The 15,898-nt window shown below is 46.4% G+C and overlaps 2 protein-coding genes across 3 annotated transcripts in view; one reads left to right on the top strand and one right to left on the bottom strand.

Annotated features, from left to right (window-relative positions):
- Positions 1-3,721: 3,721 nt before the first annotated feature.
- Positions 3,722-10,859, top strand: POLR3H (RNA polymerase III subunit H). 2 transcript variants are annotated; one of them, XM_082061029.1, is made up of 6 exons: positions 3,722-4,217; positions 5,672-5,768; positions 7,393-7,479; positions 8,433-8,496; positions 9,134-9,341; positions 9,988-10,859. In XM_082061029.1, exons 1-6 carry the CDS (start codon positions 4,107-4,109, stop codon positions 10,039-10,041), a joined length of 621 nt encoding a protein of 206 aa, XP_081917155.1. In that variant the 5' UTR covers positions 3,722-4,106; the 3' UTR covers positions 10,042-10,859. The 2 variants fall into 2 exon arrangements, with proteins under 2 accessions (XP_081917155.1, XP_081917156.1); XM_082061030.1 differs by lacking the exon at positions 7,393-7,479.
- Positions 10,860-12,027: 1,168 nt separating this feature from the next.
- The window catches only part of ACO2 (aconitase 2), a 21,267-nt gene continuing 17,396 nt past the window's right edge, over positions 12,028-15,898 (bottom strand). The window contains exons 14-18 of the mRNA XM_082043259.1: positions 15,674-15,829; positions 14,330-14,521; positions 13,376-13,508; positions 12,941-13,062; positions 12,028-12,529 (exon numbers count right to left, since the gene is read on the bottom strand). Coding sequence (XP_081899385.1) covers positions 12,386-12,529; positions 12,941-13,062; positions 13,376-13,508; positions 14,330-14,521; positions 15,674-15,829 — 747 coding nt within the window. The 3' untranslated portion in view covers positions 12,028-12,385. The remainder of the gene's footprint in view (positions 12,530-12,940; positions 13,063-13,375; positions 13,509-14,329; positions 14,522-15,673; positions 15,830-15,898) is intronic.

Genomic DNA, 15,898 nt, shown 5'->3' with positions numbered 1-15,898 from the left:
TTTCTTTAATTTTCCTCCCAGTTTCTGAGCCTTCAGGTAACTTCAGATAGTATTTTCCAGTTTTCCTGTACAATTGTGAGAATAAGGAATGTCTGGGATTTTCTCTGAGTGCCACAAAGACCCTTGTGCAACCCCTGGATTCCAGCAGCCGAAGGTTAAAAAAACCCCAGCAACTGAGAACCATGCCCACAATGTCAGAAAAGCCCCAATACTGCTGAGAGAGACTCTAGAGACTTTATGGTTATGTACTGAAAGGTGTGTTCAGGCACTGCAGGTTTGTGCATATTCATTTTGTCAGTACTACTGGGACAAAAAAAGAACACTCAGCAAAATGAGGCTGTTCACACAATCTCCGACACCAAGATACCTTTCACTGCAGCGTTAAATGTGGCATAACCCTGAGCGCTATCAATAGCTGAGTTGAGACAACACCCATGTTTTACAGGGCAAAGTTTGGCTTTTGTTTATATTTTTACATTGTAGACAGTGCTTATGAAACAGGGAGAACCTGGGGGGTAACAGAGCAATATCTGTCAGGTGTACGAAGGCCCCAGCACACATCACTGGGGATCAGGGTGTTATCAGCAAAGCATGAAACTGGAAATCACTTCCCACAGCCTGTGACATTACTGGTGGAGGCTGAGACATTGCCAAACTCAGGTCTGGTGGTGTCTCTTCCCACATTTCAATTCCATTTCCTCAGAGTATATATCAAAGCGCTTACAAGTTTCACCACCATACATAGCTGCGTAGAGGAGAAACTTCTTTACGTTGAGGGTGCCAGAGCATTGGAACAGGCTGCCCAGAGAGGTTGTGGAGTCTCCTCCTCTGGAGACATTCAAGACCTGCCTGGACACATTCCTGTGCAATCTGCTCTGGGTGACCCTGCCTTAGCAGATGGGTTGGACTAGATGATCTCCAGAGGTCCCTTCCAACCCCAACCATGCTGTGATTCTATGATCCTGACACCCTCACTGAGGAACTGCCTGCAGTGTTCAGCCCTTGTTAGCAATCACAGAACTGATACAGGAGGGAGAGATTCTGCACACCCTCACCCTAGAAGATCTTGTATAGTGCTTGCATTTTACGAGACACCAGAGACTCAACCGTAAGACACCAGCCAGTATGAAGCCAGGCTCATCGCTGTTTTTTTGGGATCAGGCTGGATTGAGATGCACCACCTTCATATTGGGTACCCAACAGCACCCGAAGGGACATGGCTATTGGAAGCATGAAAAGTATTAGCTCAAGGATGGGCTAGAAACGAAGTGTGATAGGTCTCTGTCCAAATCTACTTCTTTTCCCCATCTCCCCTGTTCTCCCAGGTATTCAGCCCGCTGCTCCCCTGAGCTCTACCCTTATTTAATCCTACAATTCTCACATACAAAAACAGCCAGCATGATCACTTTGCCAGTACCAACAGTACCTAACTTCTACCTCCTTGTGTGATACCAAGGCTCTTTGTTCGCCTGCCATCAGAAGAGGGACAGGAACTATTCGCTTGTCTGAAAAAGTAGCTACAGACACCCGCAAAATCTGCGCTCCAGCTAAAGGTCAAACCTCGCGCTGCCAGACCTGCGTGAGGCCACGACGGAACAGCGAGGGATGCAGCACGTGTGCCAGCAGAACTGTGCCGCGCCGAGATTAGCGCAGCCGCCACTGCTGCGCAGGAGAAAGGAGCCTTTGTGAGGTTCCCTGAAGTAGGACGAGAAGCGCAAGAGGCGCTGAGGATTGGGGTTGAGGTGTTCCGATAGAGCGCTCCTCGCTGAGACAGCAGGTGATGCTCCCAAAAAAATGCTGCTCTTCTCAGGTGACAGGGGAAAAATTGTTTCTGAGCCCGCCATCTAATACAAACATGCCAAACGTGTGCAGACCAGCCATGTTAATTTAAACAAACAAACACACAAAAAAACAACATGCAAAAAAACCCAACACACAATCCAACAAATGCTGGTGAAACAGGAGTAACTGCGATGAGATCAGAAACCCCTTGCCCAAGACAGGTATCTTGTTAATGAAGCCTAGCCACAGTGTTTTCAGTCCCATTTTCCTCATCCTTCTCCAAGACAGCTCAACATTTAATGATTTCTTATCTAAAACACTCATTACTGTCCCGCTGGGGGGTGCGGGGGATGACATATTTAGCCTTTGCATCAAAGCCATTACGCTGACAGTGCAGTTCTGACTGTCAGCCAGAGATGTTTGGTTTTCCTGGCAAACCTTTTTTTAAGCACACTTCAAACAACCTCCTTTAATTTTTTCCCCACTAAATTTTAAAACATGGGCACGGCACCTTGTTTCCCGCCATCCCTTGTGCTGCCTTCCTTTGCTGCAGAACGCACTGGGACCTGTAAAATCATATCACAGGGATTTTTTTTTTTTTTTTTTGTAATTAACACTTGGAATAAATTATTCCAGCTCTGTGTGATGCCAATTTGTACTTGATAACAACCTTGACCACAGTATTGGGGAGGTGCCACTGTGAAAATATCTTCTAGGCACAAGGCAGTAAAAGCCCGAGTTTTGCTGTAGAAGCGGGCAAACAGCTGAAGTATTGGCTCTTGGAGAAGCGTGAACTTTGGTCTCTGCTGCCCTGTTGGGTTTGAAGCTTATGAAAACGTTAAATCATAGAATCATAGGATCATAGAATGTTAGGGATTGGAAGGGACCTGGAAAGATCATCTAGTCCAATCCCCCTGCCGGAGCAGGAACACCTAGATGAGGTTACACAGGAACGTGTCCAGGCGGGTTTTGAATGTCTCCAGAGAAGGAGACTCCACACCCCCCCTGGGCAGCCTGTTCCAGTGAGATTATATGATTAAATGAGATTATAGTAACTGTCGAGAGACGTTCTCCTCCCCCTTTACTCTGGCCTGGTGAGACCACATCTGGAATATCGTGTCCAGTTCTGGGCCCCTCAGTTCAGGAAGGACAGGGAACTGCTGGAGAGAGTCCAGTGCCGGGCAACAAAAATGATTAAGGGAATGGAGCATCTCCCTTATGAGGAAAGGCTGAGGGAGCTGGGGCTCTAGCTTGGAGGAGGCTGAGGGGTGACCTCATTAATGTTTACAAATATATAAAGGGTGAGTGCCATGAGGATGGAGCCAGGCTCTTCTTGGTGACAAACAATGGTAGGACAAGGGGTAATGGGTACAAACTGGAACACAAGAGGTTCCACTTAAACCTGAGAAGAAACTTCTCAGTGAGGGTAACAGAGCACTGGAACAGGCTGCCCAGGGGGTTTGTGGAGTCTCCTTCTCTGGAGACATTCAAAACCCGCCTGGACACGTTCCTGTGTAACCTCATCTAGCTGTTCCCACTCTGGCAGGGGGATTGGACTGCATGATCTTTCCAGGTCCCTTCCAATCCCTGACATTCTGTGATTCTGTGCAACTGTGGGTTGTTTGGGGTGGAGCAACAGATGTGACACGGGCAGTCGCCTGTGAGAGGAGGGGGGGGCAAGTACAGAACTCCAGGAGCCTGGAGGCCTTTCCACGTTTACACTGACCCAAACCACCTCCCCACGGAGGCCGCCAGGAGCCCCCGCAGCGCAACAGGTAACGAAAGACAAACCCCGCCCCGCACTGAGCGGATCGGTGACAAAATGGCGCCTCGCTCCGCCCCCGCGCCCCGTGAGCGCTCCGTATCCCCGTCAATCAAGGCGCCGGCCCACCCGCCGAGGGCGATTGTCTGAGGCGCCGGAAGTATCGTGAGGTAGGGAGCGCGCGTGGGGAGGCAGGTGGGTGAGAAGCGGCTGCGTTGGTCCGGGCGGGCTCCCCCGTTCTGGGCTTGCCCGCTGTGCTCCGCCCGGCTGCCGAGCGGCGTGGCTGGCGGTGCCCACCCCTCCCGTTACGGCGGCGGCTGCCTGGCTGCCGACCCCCGATAGCGGTTGCGTGGCCGCCGTGAACCTCTCCCCCCGCTCCGTAACGGCCGTTGCACGGGCGTCTTCAACCCCCCAACCCCTCATCCCCTCATTTTGGCATAACCGGGGTGGTGCCCCCCGAGCTCCGTGCAAGCCGTCGGGGTGGCTTCCCAGGCCGGCCCCCTGTCAGTTGTTGGGGCTCAGGGTTGTGCTCTGGGTCTCCTCCGCGCTGCTCCGTGCCGCCATGTTTGTCCTGGTGGAGATGACCGACACGGTCAGAATTCCTCCCTGGCAGTTTGAAAGGAAGCTGAACGAATCCATTGCTGAAGAGCTAAACAAGAAATTGGCCAACAAGGTAAAGTGTGAGTCACGTATAGGTTGGTGCAGGTGTCATCACGTCCCTTCCTTTTATCTGTTCCTGATGAGATGTGTGGGTGAGGTGTCAGAATAGTTTGGATGTGAAGACCATCCCCAGTGACTGAAATATCAGAGACTATAAACAAAGACGCAGCCATGTATCATCTCAAAGGGGATTTTTTCTAACGGCTACTGCTGTGATGGGAAGGTACTGAAATGCCAGATGAGGCAGAGAAGTATGGAAGAGAAGTGAGAGTAACTGCTGGTCTGTGTGTAGAGTAGCAATCTGAAAAACTAATATGAGCAGTCTACAACTACCTGAAAGGAGGTTGTAGCATGAAGGGTGTTGGTCTCTTCTCCCAAATAGCAATAGTGATAGGATGAGAGAAAATGGCCTCAAGTTGCACCAAGGAAGGTTCAGATTGGATATTAGGAAAAAATTTCTTCATGGAAGGGGTTGTCAGGCATTGGAACAGGCTGCCCAGGGAAGCAGTGGAGTCACCATCCCTGGAGGTGTATAAAAGACATTTAGATGAGGTTCTTAGGGACATGGTTTAGTGCCAGGGTTAGGTTATGGTTGGACTTGATGATCCTGAGGGTGTCTTCCAACCGAGGTGATTCTGTGAGTGGGAGAATTTTTAAAAAGACGATGCAAATAAATGTAGAACAATAATAATGGAAGAGACATTATAATGTTAATAGCTGGTTTGGTCTGTGCTTAGTATGTGAAATATGCTGTGACAGCAAGAAATTGGTGCAGGATATAAACGAGTGCTATGTCACAGACCAGGAGGTCCAGTTTCCCTGTGCAGCCCCTGGGACTGTGATTACCACATAGCTTTCAGTGTGAGGCAGGAGCAAAACTCAAAGTGCGGCTTGGGAACATAGCTCAAAAGAACAACCTGAAGCGATTGAGGGTTGTGAACAGCAGATTATACAGACAAGTTATTTTGTAGGCTGTGAAGCTGTTTCAGAAGTGGCAGAGAAGAGTTTTTGTCTCTGCCCACGGCTAATATAATTTAAGACAAAGGCAAGCCTAGAGGTTTCTGAGAGTACAACTGCAGCGAATAGTGTGTTTAGCCTTTGGACAAGCTGTGGGGCTGGTGAATGATGTCTGTGGGCAACTGTTCACTGTTTTGGAGGCTCAACTTCTCTCACCACTGACAGTTACCCCAAGGTTTTCTGTTTGTAGCAGTGCTCTTTCCAGTGCCAATGAAAACACCTCCTCCTATAACACTTGAATGAGCTGGGGGTTTCCGTGCAATGTGGTGTGGTTGGGGCCAGGGCTGTTGAAGGGAGTGCACCAAAACAGCTTCCTTCCCATCTTGCCACCTTTCTGTTGCCTTCTTTTGAAAAGGTGTGTGCAGTGTATAAATTGATGGTTTGCTTGAATTAACCTGTCGGCTTGCTTAATTTATTGCTTTTAAATGACTTTTTTTCTTCTTTGAGCAGGTTGTGTACAACGTTGGCCTCTGCATCTGTCTGTATGATATCACAAAACTGGAAGATTCATACATATTTCCTGGAGATGGTGCATCACATACCAAAGGTATGTTTTTGTCCTCAGCTATATAGTTTTGTGGAAGGTTAGTGATCCGGCAGTGTAAAGTGATTTCAGTTGTTAGGGAAAGTAACTGAAAAGGACCGTACTGAAGTTCATAGCTTTAACTCTGTTCCTGTTGGGAGGGCAAGAGGAACATGGCAAAAGTCTCTTTCCTTTGCATTTTGGGGTACAAATGCAGCTTTAAGATAGCCAGTCCTGTTTGCATCTCCAGCCATAAGCGTGGGATAAGGAAGAGGTTCATTTGATTTAAAATTACTGGAACTGTGCACATAGAAAATAAGTTGTATTAATTGTTCTGTGTTTGTCTAGTATTTTCTTCTTTTTGAAGCTTATTTCCTCTAGCTAGAATGTTGAAATGTGTTTCTAAATATAACATTCGTAGAGCATTTGATGCTGTTTTCCTAGTTGGAAGTTTTGCTACATTTTTGTTTGAGTCTTAGACAGATCTGGTTCAGCATACATCTCTAGTGACTTTTTTTTTAAATAAGAAATGACTAATTTATTTACTTTTGACTTTTGGCGAATCTGAGTGAAAACTGGAAGTAAATGCATAAAAGCAAATTTAATATATTTTTTAAGGTGAAATAAGTTTCTTTAAGCTGGAAAGAGGCACATTTTTCTAGCTTTAATGTTCAGTACAGAAACATGGCATGAGCAAATGAACTGTTTCCTGTTAGAGGGGAATGGGACTCATGGTATGTGGCTCCCCTTTGTCTAAATTTTAACTCAGTAGAAATTGTTCCCTGCAACTAAAAGCTTCTCTAATACTGAAGGAGGATGGCAGGCTTTCCTGCTTGCTTTAATCTCCATTCAGCTGTTTAACTTTGAATTACTCCTTGAACTGAAACAAGAGAATATATTCTCTCTGAGTTTGGGGAAAAAAGTCTCATGCTTTCAGAATCTGGGGTAGCACTTCAATAAATCCTGCTGTATCTGGTAATAGCTCTTTCTTTAACATGCTACCTGATTTTATGTAAAAGAGGAGTGCAAAGCATGGACAGCTAAAATGATGTTAAATTGCTCGTAAGCATTGTTTGGCTAAGATGGGCTTAGTGTAGCCTTCTTATAAATTATAAATTATGTTAGAAACATAATTTTATTTAACCTGGGTGAAAAATGCAGTCGTGTCAGAGAATCATGTTTACTCTGATAATATTTGATATCAAATATTTAATTTAAAGAATACACATCATTGCTGACAAAAATAGAAGGAGCAGAAGTATTACAAGAAAGTATAATTTCAACTGGTATTCTTGGCCTTGAAACATTGTGCGGGAATGCTCACACCATAACTAAAGCAGAGGCTCTGCTCCATATTCTTCATTGATAGTTTTATTCTGTGAACTTAAACTCTTGAAAGCTTAATGAGCAGAGAACAGGAGGCAGTTGATCAGCCACTGTCTTAATACATACAAAGCAGTTAGGAATCTGGACTTTTATTCCTGTTCTTTTATCTAATCATTGCCTGTAAGGAAACTGTAAAAGAAGGTGGGTAGGTATTTTAGATGGCATATGGGATGTGGGATTTTGTTTTAATGGCTGCCACCCTGTGGAAGGAGTACAGTTCACTAATGTGGGCATAAACATTAATGATCTGTTTTCTTTTAAGTGCATTTCCGCTACGTGGTCTTCCACCCCTTCCTGGATGAGATTCTGATCGGGCAGATTAAAAGCTGCAGTCAGGACGGCGTTCACGGTAAACCTGGCTGTGCGAGGGACACGTGAGCTGCAGAGCTCTTGGTCTGGTCTGTTGCAGTGCTGTGATTTCAGGTGGTGCAGTGCTGCCCATGGGCTGGTTACAGACTGTTCCTGGCCTCTGGCAGCTTCCCTGGCCCTTGGTTTCTCATCTGTGCTCCCCTCTCCTTTTGTCATTCCTGTACATGCCCAAGAACAGGCATCTGGAGCATAGATTGGATTTGTTTTCTCACTTCAGTTAGCAGAACTTGGTCTTTTGTTTTGTTTTTAAAGTGGTGATATCGGCTTGTGTTGGTCTGATGCATCTTCCCTGTAGTTCTGTGCAAATTTGTGATGGTTTCCCATACCTGAAAACATGGCAGGGAAATGTCTTTGTGAGCACAAAGTGCAGTCAGATTCACAGAATACATAATTGATGAGTTGCTTTTCTTTCTTGTAGGAGTCTTCCATGCAAGCGACCTCCTTTGCTCAGTTATTAAGTTAGAACAATAAGATTATCTTGGGTGCACTTGTTGCTGAATTTGGGCATGTCCATTCTCTGATAAAATTAAACATCATGAATCCTCAAAGGGGAGGTGGGGGCTGTTCTAACCTTATACTGGTGTTTATTTAACATGTTAGCTATGTGATTTCTAAGCTCTTTTCTGTTACCTCTATAGGCTCACTCATTTCTTGGAATGCTTTCATTTCCCATCCTGCTCCAAACAGCCTTTTCCTTTTCCAGTGGGCATAAAGACTGTGCCCTCTGTTCCTGTATTTAGTTTCAGCTGGGTGGTTGCTTTGATGCCAACTGAAATTGAACGTTGTGGCTCAAAGAATAATTCCTTCATGATCTCAGTTGTCCATCCTGAAAGAGGAAGGAGAATGAATCTAAGAAATGCATTTTAGGAATCGCTGTGGTGCAGCATTTGCAAAGAACTGTTTTCAGTCTTAATCGAATTCATTTCTCCACAGTTTCTATTGGATTCTTTGACGATATTGTCATCCCACCAGAATCCCTGCAGCAGCCAGCTAAGTTGTATCCTTTGATCACCTTGGATAACTTCACTACTTCATTTCAAAAGATTGTGCAGTGCTGGCCCAACAGGCATTCACTGCCACAACAATGAAGGTGCTCAGTGGCAGAAGCGAAGCTGTTGTGTCGGGCCAGTCCCGCAGACTGTTATCACAGCGAGACAGGCCTCACGCTTAGGAGGTTTTGCAGGACCATTGTGCCCACTGAGAGAAATGAATGGCAGCGTCCTCTGAACAGACGCATTGTAATCCCTGACGCTGGTCTTGACTGTTGCTGAGGATAGAACGTCGCTTTCACCACATCGTGTCATGTCTAGATACGTGGTGTGTCTAATATACTTGGTTGTGGTAGACAATGTCATCTTGGGTTTGAGCGGTTTTGTTTGTGTGTGGGTTTTTTGTTGTTGAGTTTTCCTGTGGGAGTAACCCCAGCTCTGTCCAGCAGCGCACACCTTGAAGCAGGAAAATCAGAAACAAAGTGGGGGTCCTGGGCTGTGCAGGTGATGACCTAGGACAGGTTGTTGCGGTTTGAGAAATACTTGTGAAAATGCTTTGAATTGAGTCTTTTCCTGAAAATGCCAGGACGTGATCTGTCAGGCCAAATGCTGATGGTTTCCATCCTTAACCTGTGGCGTGGCCAGCGATGAGGCAGAGCAGGTGTGGGTGTGGGAATACGAGACGGAAGAAGGAGCCCATGACCTGTACATGGACATTGGGGAGGAGATCCGCTTCCGAGTTGTGGATGAAACATTTGTTGATACATCACCGACAGGTCCAAGCTCTGCAGAGGCTTCCACTTCAAATGCCACCGAAGAAGTCCAAAAGAAAGAGGCGCCCTACACTCTTGTGGTAACTATGTGCATAATTCACAGAACCCTGCAAACGCTGTGGTTTATTCTATGTCTAAAATAGCATTCCTTTCCCAAGGAACTGATTGCTTTAAGCTGACTGTGAGGCAAACAGAGTCACAAAATGAAAGGAGTGGAAAAAGGGAGACACAAGATTGTTCTTGTGGTCACTGTGTGTTTGCATTGGAACACTTTGTGGTTGTTGGTGGAGTTCCCCTGGGAAGGCTGATTTAAAGCAGATTCTGGATGCGGGAGCTGCAGGTAGGAGTGAGCACAGAGCTGGGACAACCACATCAGGGTTTACACAGCAGCTAAACAGTCTTTGCCATGCTTTGGGGTAAGACCCACGATGTGTACAGTGCAAGAGATGGATCTAAACCAAGGAAAGCTGTTTTCTCCCAGCTGGAGTGTGTTGAGACAGTGGAGGTGGAATGGGCAAGTGCTTGATTTTCAATGGTCGAATGTTCAGTTTAGTGATGACAAGGTTTAAAGGAGTTTGGGGAAGTGCTGGGCAGTCTATGACAAGAAAAAATAGTGACTACCTCCTCCACAACCCCTGGGGGAGAGATTTTATATTTTTATGCATTTACTCCTGTATTCTCTTTGCAGTTGACAGTTACACGCTCTGTTCTTCTCTCTGTGAACAGGGATCAATCAGTGAGCCGGGCCTGGGCCTCCTGTCGTGGTGGACAAACAGCTAGCTGCAGTCAGAGCCTGCTCCACAGAAAGGCTTTCCAGTGGATGTTTGGGGGATTGTGGGATCATGCTGGTGCTCATTGCTCCTCTGAAGCTGAATGAGAAATTAGACCTGTCAGTCTCTGTTTCCCCTTCAGCTTCCAACCTGCCAGATCGAGACAGTCTCTTTCAAGAAATGTCTTCACTGATCTGTAGAAGTGAATTTACAGGCACAAAAAGCCTGGAGCACAGCAGCAACAAACTCAGCTGGAGCTTTGGTCTCCTGCCCTGCAGGGAAAACTGGGGAGGTCTTTCCTTGCCTGAGTTAAGAAGGGAGTTGACTTTGGTGAGTGAAAGCAAGAGAGAATGCCTGTCACGAAGTATTGCTTCCTTGAGCTGAGAGCTTGGTCTTGGAGGGGTAGAAACCTGCCCTTCTTTTGATGGGAAATAAAGAAGAAACAGCCAAAGAATAAACAGAGGTGCGGTACACTGGAGACCTGGAAAATGCTGCTGCTGGGAGGGCAGGGGTCACTTTCTGCTAAGAGTGGGAACTGAACCCATGGGTGAAGTCAGCCAAAGAGAACTGGAATGGCAGTTAATTTACCCAAAAGTAATTTAGGCTCTATGAAGATGACTACTGTGGAAGGCTACAGGCTGCTTATTGTGCTGAATGGAAATACTTCATTGGGTGGGCTGTATTTATGTAGAATGAGCTAAACTTTGCAGCAGTTTGGCTGAAAATACATAATTATGAACTGAAATGGACCAGGGCTGCTTTGAGCAAGTTAAATACTTGTTTGTGGGGGGTGTGTTAATACCAGAAATGGAATAAATAGTAAAAAAAAAACCCACACAGCCTGCCTTCCTGTACAATTTGTGGGGAAACTATTAGCTTCCTGCCTAGCGGGAAGAAAAAAGTTGCCTCCTGTGGCTTCGCTACTTGGATTTCAAGGCAGACAGTGTTGAGCCCAACACTTTCCTCTAACAGCCAATAACAAACAATTGCCATCACCCTTCCTGACAGCAGTGAAAAGAAAGGGGGGAACAAAACAGTGAGTAAAATCTATGCAGGGCACATTGCCAAGAGAGTGATGCCACACATAATTACAAAGGCAGCCACGCTTGGCAGGAAGGGGCTGTAATTCCCTGGGATAGTGGGTCTGTTAAACCTCCAACTGTGGAAACAAAGCCTGAGTCACCAGGGCCCTCCCTGCAGTGTTGTTAGAACCCCTTAATTCCAAACTGTTATTCCTAGTGCATTGCCCTAATTAAAAGGGAGCCTGGAATTCTTTACGTTCACATAGTAGCTGAGGTCCATCTGCTCAGACAACAGGCTGCACTGAATGCCATCTATGGAGCAGTAGTGCTCAGACACCTGGTCATCTAGACACGGTGGAAAACTGTTGGAGAACATCCCAAGGTGGAAATTCAGGTGAAGTGAGTTAGAGCCTTAACCCCCAAAGAGGCTTCCACAGAGACTGTTCTGGGGTAGCCCCTGGGTGGGGAGAAGAAACAGCCCAGATCCCTCCAAGTAGCTGTTGTGCTCAGGCCCCTTTCAGAGCTCCCAGGAGTGGAGCAAGGTGGTAGCTGTTTTATTTTACATGCTGATCTAATGAGATACTCCTCAACAGCAGTCTCCTGTGGTGGAAAAGGCAAGCTGTGCTTGAGGAAACCAGTTTACTGGTGCACAGTGCTGCAAAAGCATATAAATCACTTGCTCCTTGCAAGTTTGTCATTGCTGCAGTAGTGTCACTCTTGCCCTGGGCAGGAATGTAGTTGGGAAGGTGGTGATAAGTCATGCATGTAGCCTGCAGCAGTTCATGTCAAGGGAGGAACTAGAGAGCAGTAAGGGCTCTTTTTTAACTGTGTGTTTTTGTGCACAGCAGTGATTTACAGAATATGAACTCGGCAGGTACCAATTCTGCATCTCCAAGAAGTTCTCTCCCACTTTCCCAGCAACAGTGACAGGGGCTAAAGAGCAGGATTATGAATATAAAAACACAAGGCAGAAGACATGTTTACATTCTTTATTTTCATTTTATTTCTTTAGCCATCACTAAAGTGAATGGGCAGAAAATAACCAACTGAGCAGACAAACCCAACTTAGCTGGTTATTTCTGAATATAAATAACTGTGAGATAACCGAAATTGAGCCAAAATAGAAAAAGGGAGCTGGGGAATTTAAAAGACAAAAGTAAGCCGAGCTGCACTCCCTTTTCATAGTGTCAGTGAAGAGGAAGTACCATAACAAAAAGGAAGCTATGGTTACATTTGATCAGACATTTATTCCAACAGTAGGCATGGAATTGCACTTTTCATGAAAACGCCAAAGCTGAATCGAGTCCAGTGCACTGGGGACATTGTGCGCACTTAGCTTGATTTCTGCTGCAGCTCCTTCATTCTGTTCAGGGCACTGCCAGCCTGAAACCACTCTATCTGTGACTCGTTGAAGGTGTGGTTCAGCATGATTGTTTCTTGGCTCCCGTTGGGATGCTTGATGATGCATTTCAGGGGCTAAAAGAAGAAGAGAGTTTTTATTTTTCCCTCCTTTTCTTTCAAGGGAGCAAGTTAACTCAAGCTTCCTACAGGAAAATTCCTACATGTTTTTAAAGGGTTGACAATGAAAGTTCAGGGGGGCCTTAACACAGAAGTGTGGATGCAGTTCCTTTTAGGGAACTTTTAAGGCAAAAAGTCCAGGAATTCAGAATACTGTACATGGGTTTTGCATAACCATTCAGAATAATGCGATCTGACTCTGACTTGCTCTCTAGCCCCCTGGTGCCAGGTGTCTCACCTGGCTGACAGGTGGCACTGCCCATGGGTGCCTGAGCTGCTTCAGGCCCTAAGCACACAGCACGACACTGTTCCTGGTCAGCGGCACATCCCTGTCCGCCAAACGCAATGACAAGACACCCGGATGGTTACCTTTCCTGGTGCGAAGTCTGCCAGCCCCACAATGCTTAGCTTGTCCACAGGATGGATCTTGTTGTAGTCCGCTGGATCAGCGAAAGTGAGAGGCAGCAGACCTTGCTTCTTCAGATTGGTTTCTGTGGAGAACAAACCACCAAGCCCGCTTGTAACAACCCACTGCAGGGGGTCAGGATTACCTGCTGGCTGCCCAGTGCTTCTCACAGTAGTATTCCAGCAACAATTACTACCTTTGTAGTAAGATCAGCACATCCACTGTTTGTGGCATATCTAACGAGATACATAACAGGGTTCCTGACAAGAGGGACCATGCGATCTGTCAGCAGATGGGTTTTTGCCCATAGATGTTGAGCCCTGGGGCAAGGTGAACACCCCTCACACCCAAACCAAATCCACCCTGTTTACACACACCACAGGGGAAGAGCGACTCACCATGGATCCTGGCAAAGCTCTTGGTGATGATGACCCTGCCCCCCAAGTGACGCGGCTCCAATGCTGCGTGCTCCCGGCTTGATCCCTCACCATAGTTTTCATCCCCAATAACCGCCCATTTGACACCCATTTTCTGTGACAAAAGAAACAGATTTACATTGCTGCAGTTTCTCAAGTGAGGAATTAACAATAAATACCCACCCACACATCTGATTTCAGTGCTACGCTACTGACACTGCTGTGCTATGACACCTGCTCCCAGAAGGCTCCCTTTGGTTCTGAGGAAGGACAGAAATTAAGGAATTAAGTGTTTTACGGCAGTTAGGCACTGCTGTCCTTCTCTAACAAGGGCTGATACGGATTGCCCTTGGGACCCCGAGCAAATCCTTGCTGCCACCTTTCCTTCCACAGTGCTGTGCCAGAGCAGGGTTCACACCAGCCATGATCCCTGCTCTACTTCTGGAAGTGATATGGGAAACTTCTCTCTACTGGAACAACCAATCTGAGACCAGTGCCAAGCTGTCCAGGGGCTGAAAGGACATTTCTTGAGGTTCTAAACCAAGTTTTAAAGAATGAAGGGAACAAGATTAAAATTTATTTAAACATTAGATGGGCTGCAAGTGAAGCACACCAGGAGGCGACATTTAGTTGTAGCCTGATGACACTCGTGCCTTGGAAGGTGTTAAGTCTCTACAGGAGTTCTTCCCTTTCATCTGTCATTTCTAATCCCCTCTGGATCACAAAATCCTCCTCCCTCTTCCCCATAGCAGGTAGGGAGAGAATCTCCTACTAGAACTGCAACCATCAGAGTAAATCCCAAGAAAAAGCCTCAATGCTGAGTGAATTCACAGCTGCTGTTACTTGACAGCAGGAGGGTGAGATCCTCAGTCTTGGCACAGACTGCCCAAGGCATAAACATCCTCTTAAAATAGATGAGTCAGGGGAAAGTCTCACCTTGTAGTAACGGGCTGTGTCTGGGACTGGCCCAAACTCCTGGGTTAGTGCGTTCCTCACAGAGTTGGCTTTGCCATTTTCAATGTTGATGGCGCCAATGAGCAGGTTGTTGGAGATGTTGTCCAGGTGGCCACGGAATTTGAGCCATGGTCCAGCTGCAGAAATATGATCAGTGGTGCATTTCCCTTTTACCTAAAGAGATGTAGAAGAAAATAATGTCTTAGGATGGATCAGTGACTTGACCCTTCCTTAACACTTTTTATTGTGAAGGATCCTCACGACTCTTTTTAAGGGCATGAACGCAAGAGCACTGCATCTGTCACAGGATCAAGTCACTAAAGCAGAACATAATGGTCGTTCTGCATGCGCTGAGTAGGAAGAACGTCCCTGTTCCAAAGGGCAACTTAAAAAAATGAGCTTAGCCATGACACCTCCTGCCATGTCTTCCATTTCCCTCATCAGCAGGCTCTTCAAGTGCAAAAAGCAATTAAGCCCTTCTTGCTACAGCTCAGCCTCCCTGCTGGGGGAGTGCAGCAAGATGCCAAGTGTTTTCTTTAAGTTTCCAATCTGCACATAAGTCTTCTCAGCTTGTAAGAACAGAATTCCCAACCAGAGATAATGGCCTCCCAGCTGGTAAGTCCCAAAGTGCTTGCAAAGGAATTGCCTGTGTCAAAAACTCAAGCACAGCTCAGCATGGCCCTTGGGAGTACCTGCAACTCCCTGCCGCTGAGCATCAGCAGCGTTCCTGAAGGTCAGTTCCTAAGGGACTGCATTTCAGAACCCACCGCTCGATTAACTGAAGTTTTCATCCTGTTAACTCACTACAGGCAGTGAGGGGAAATCCATGTCTTAATTAAGAGACTGAAACACAATGTTTAACTATCATGAAGTAATTTCTCTTTCTATAAAATGGGAAGAGAACACACATACTGATGGATGAGAAGTCCCTAATGACCTCACTTCAGCCAAAATGCATCTTAGAACAGTCAGGTATTAGAGATGCTAATTAAAGAACCCATTCACCTTTCTGCTGCAGGTTATAACTGGGACAAATTCTGCAGACTCCATGGTATGGGCAGGATTGTATTACATGGTATAACAAGCTTCATTTTTCATGGTATTAGCTAACCAGTAGACCAAAGGAGAAACATCTCTTAGTTATAACAGAAAGAAGTATCAGAAGGAAACAACTGGAAAAAAGGAGGATTCTTGCTTCACTTTCCATAACAAAGTGGTTGTAGGGAAGGAAATCACAGATAGCTCATCCAAAACTTCTAGCAGTTCATGTGCAAACTCATTTGAGCAGTCCAGCCATAGCTCATGTTCCCCCACTTCGCTCCTGACCTTGATGAGGATCAGCATGTCTTCTAGATCCTTGCCATCCCACTTATCGAAGGGCTCAAGAAGCTGGAGGCGCTGGCTGGTGGGGCTCACATCCACGTGCTGCCCACTGCCATCCTTGGGAGGGTACTGATAAGTGTCCTGGCCTGGGTCAAACTCCTGCCAAAGAAGAAAAGGAAATCATCAGCCTCAGCCATCCTCAACAGCACAAGAAGCAAACAAGCCAAT

This window comes from Streptopelia decaocto, assembly GCF_964273445.1.
Source record: "Streptopelia decaocto genome assembly, chromosome: 1".
Taxonomy (NCBI): domain Eukaryota; kingdom Metazoa; phylum Chordata; class Aves; order Columbiformes; family Columbidae; genus Streptopelia; species Streptopelia decaocto.
This window is presented reverse-complemented; position numbering and strand designations above follow the sequence as displayed.

Bases quoted from the DNA above. Each gene is read 5' to 3' on its own strand.
- POLR3H (XM_082061029.1), top strand. From the start codon at position 4,107: ATGTTTGTCCTGGTGGAGATGACCGACACGGTCAGAATTCCTCCCTGG. The intron at 4,218-5,671 runs GTAAAGTGTGAG...TTCTTTGAGCAG, and splicing joins ACAAGAAATTGGCCAACAAG to GTTGTGTACAACGTTGGCCT. The intron at 7,480-8,432 runs GTAAACCTGGCT...ATTTCTCCACAG, and splicing joins CAGTCAGGACGGCGTTCACG to TTTCTATTGGATTCTTTGAC.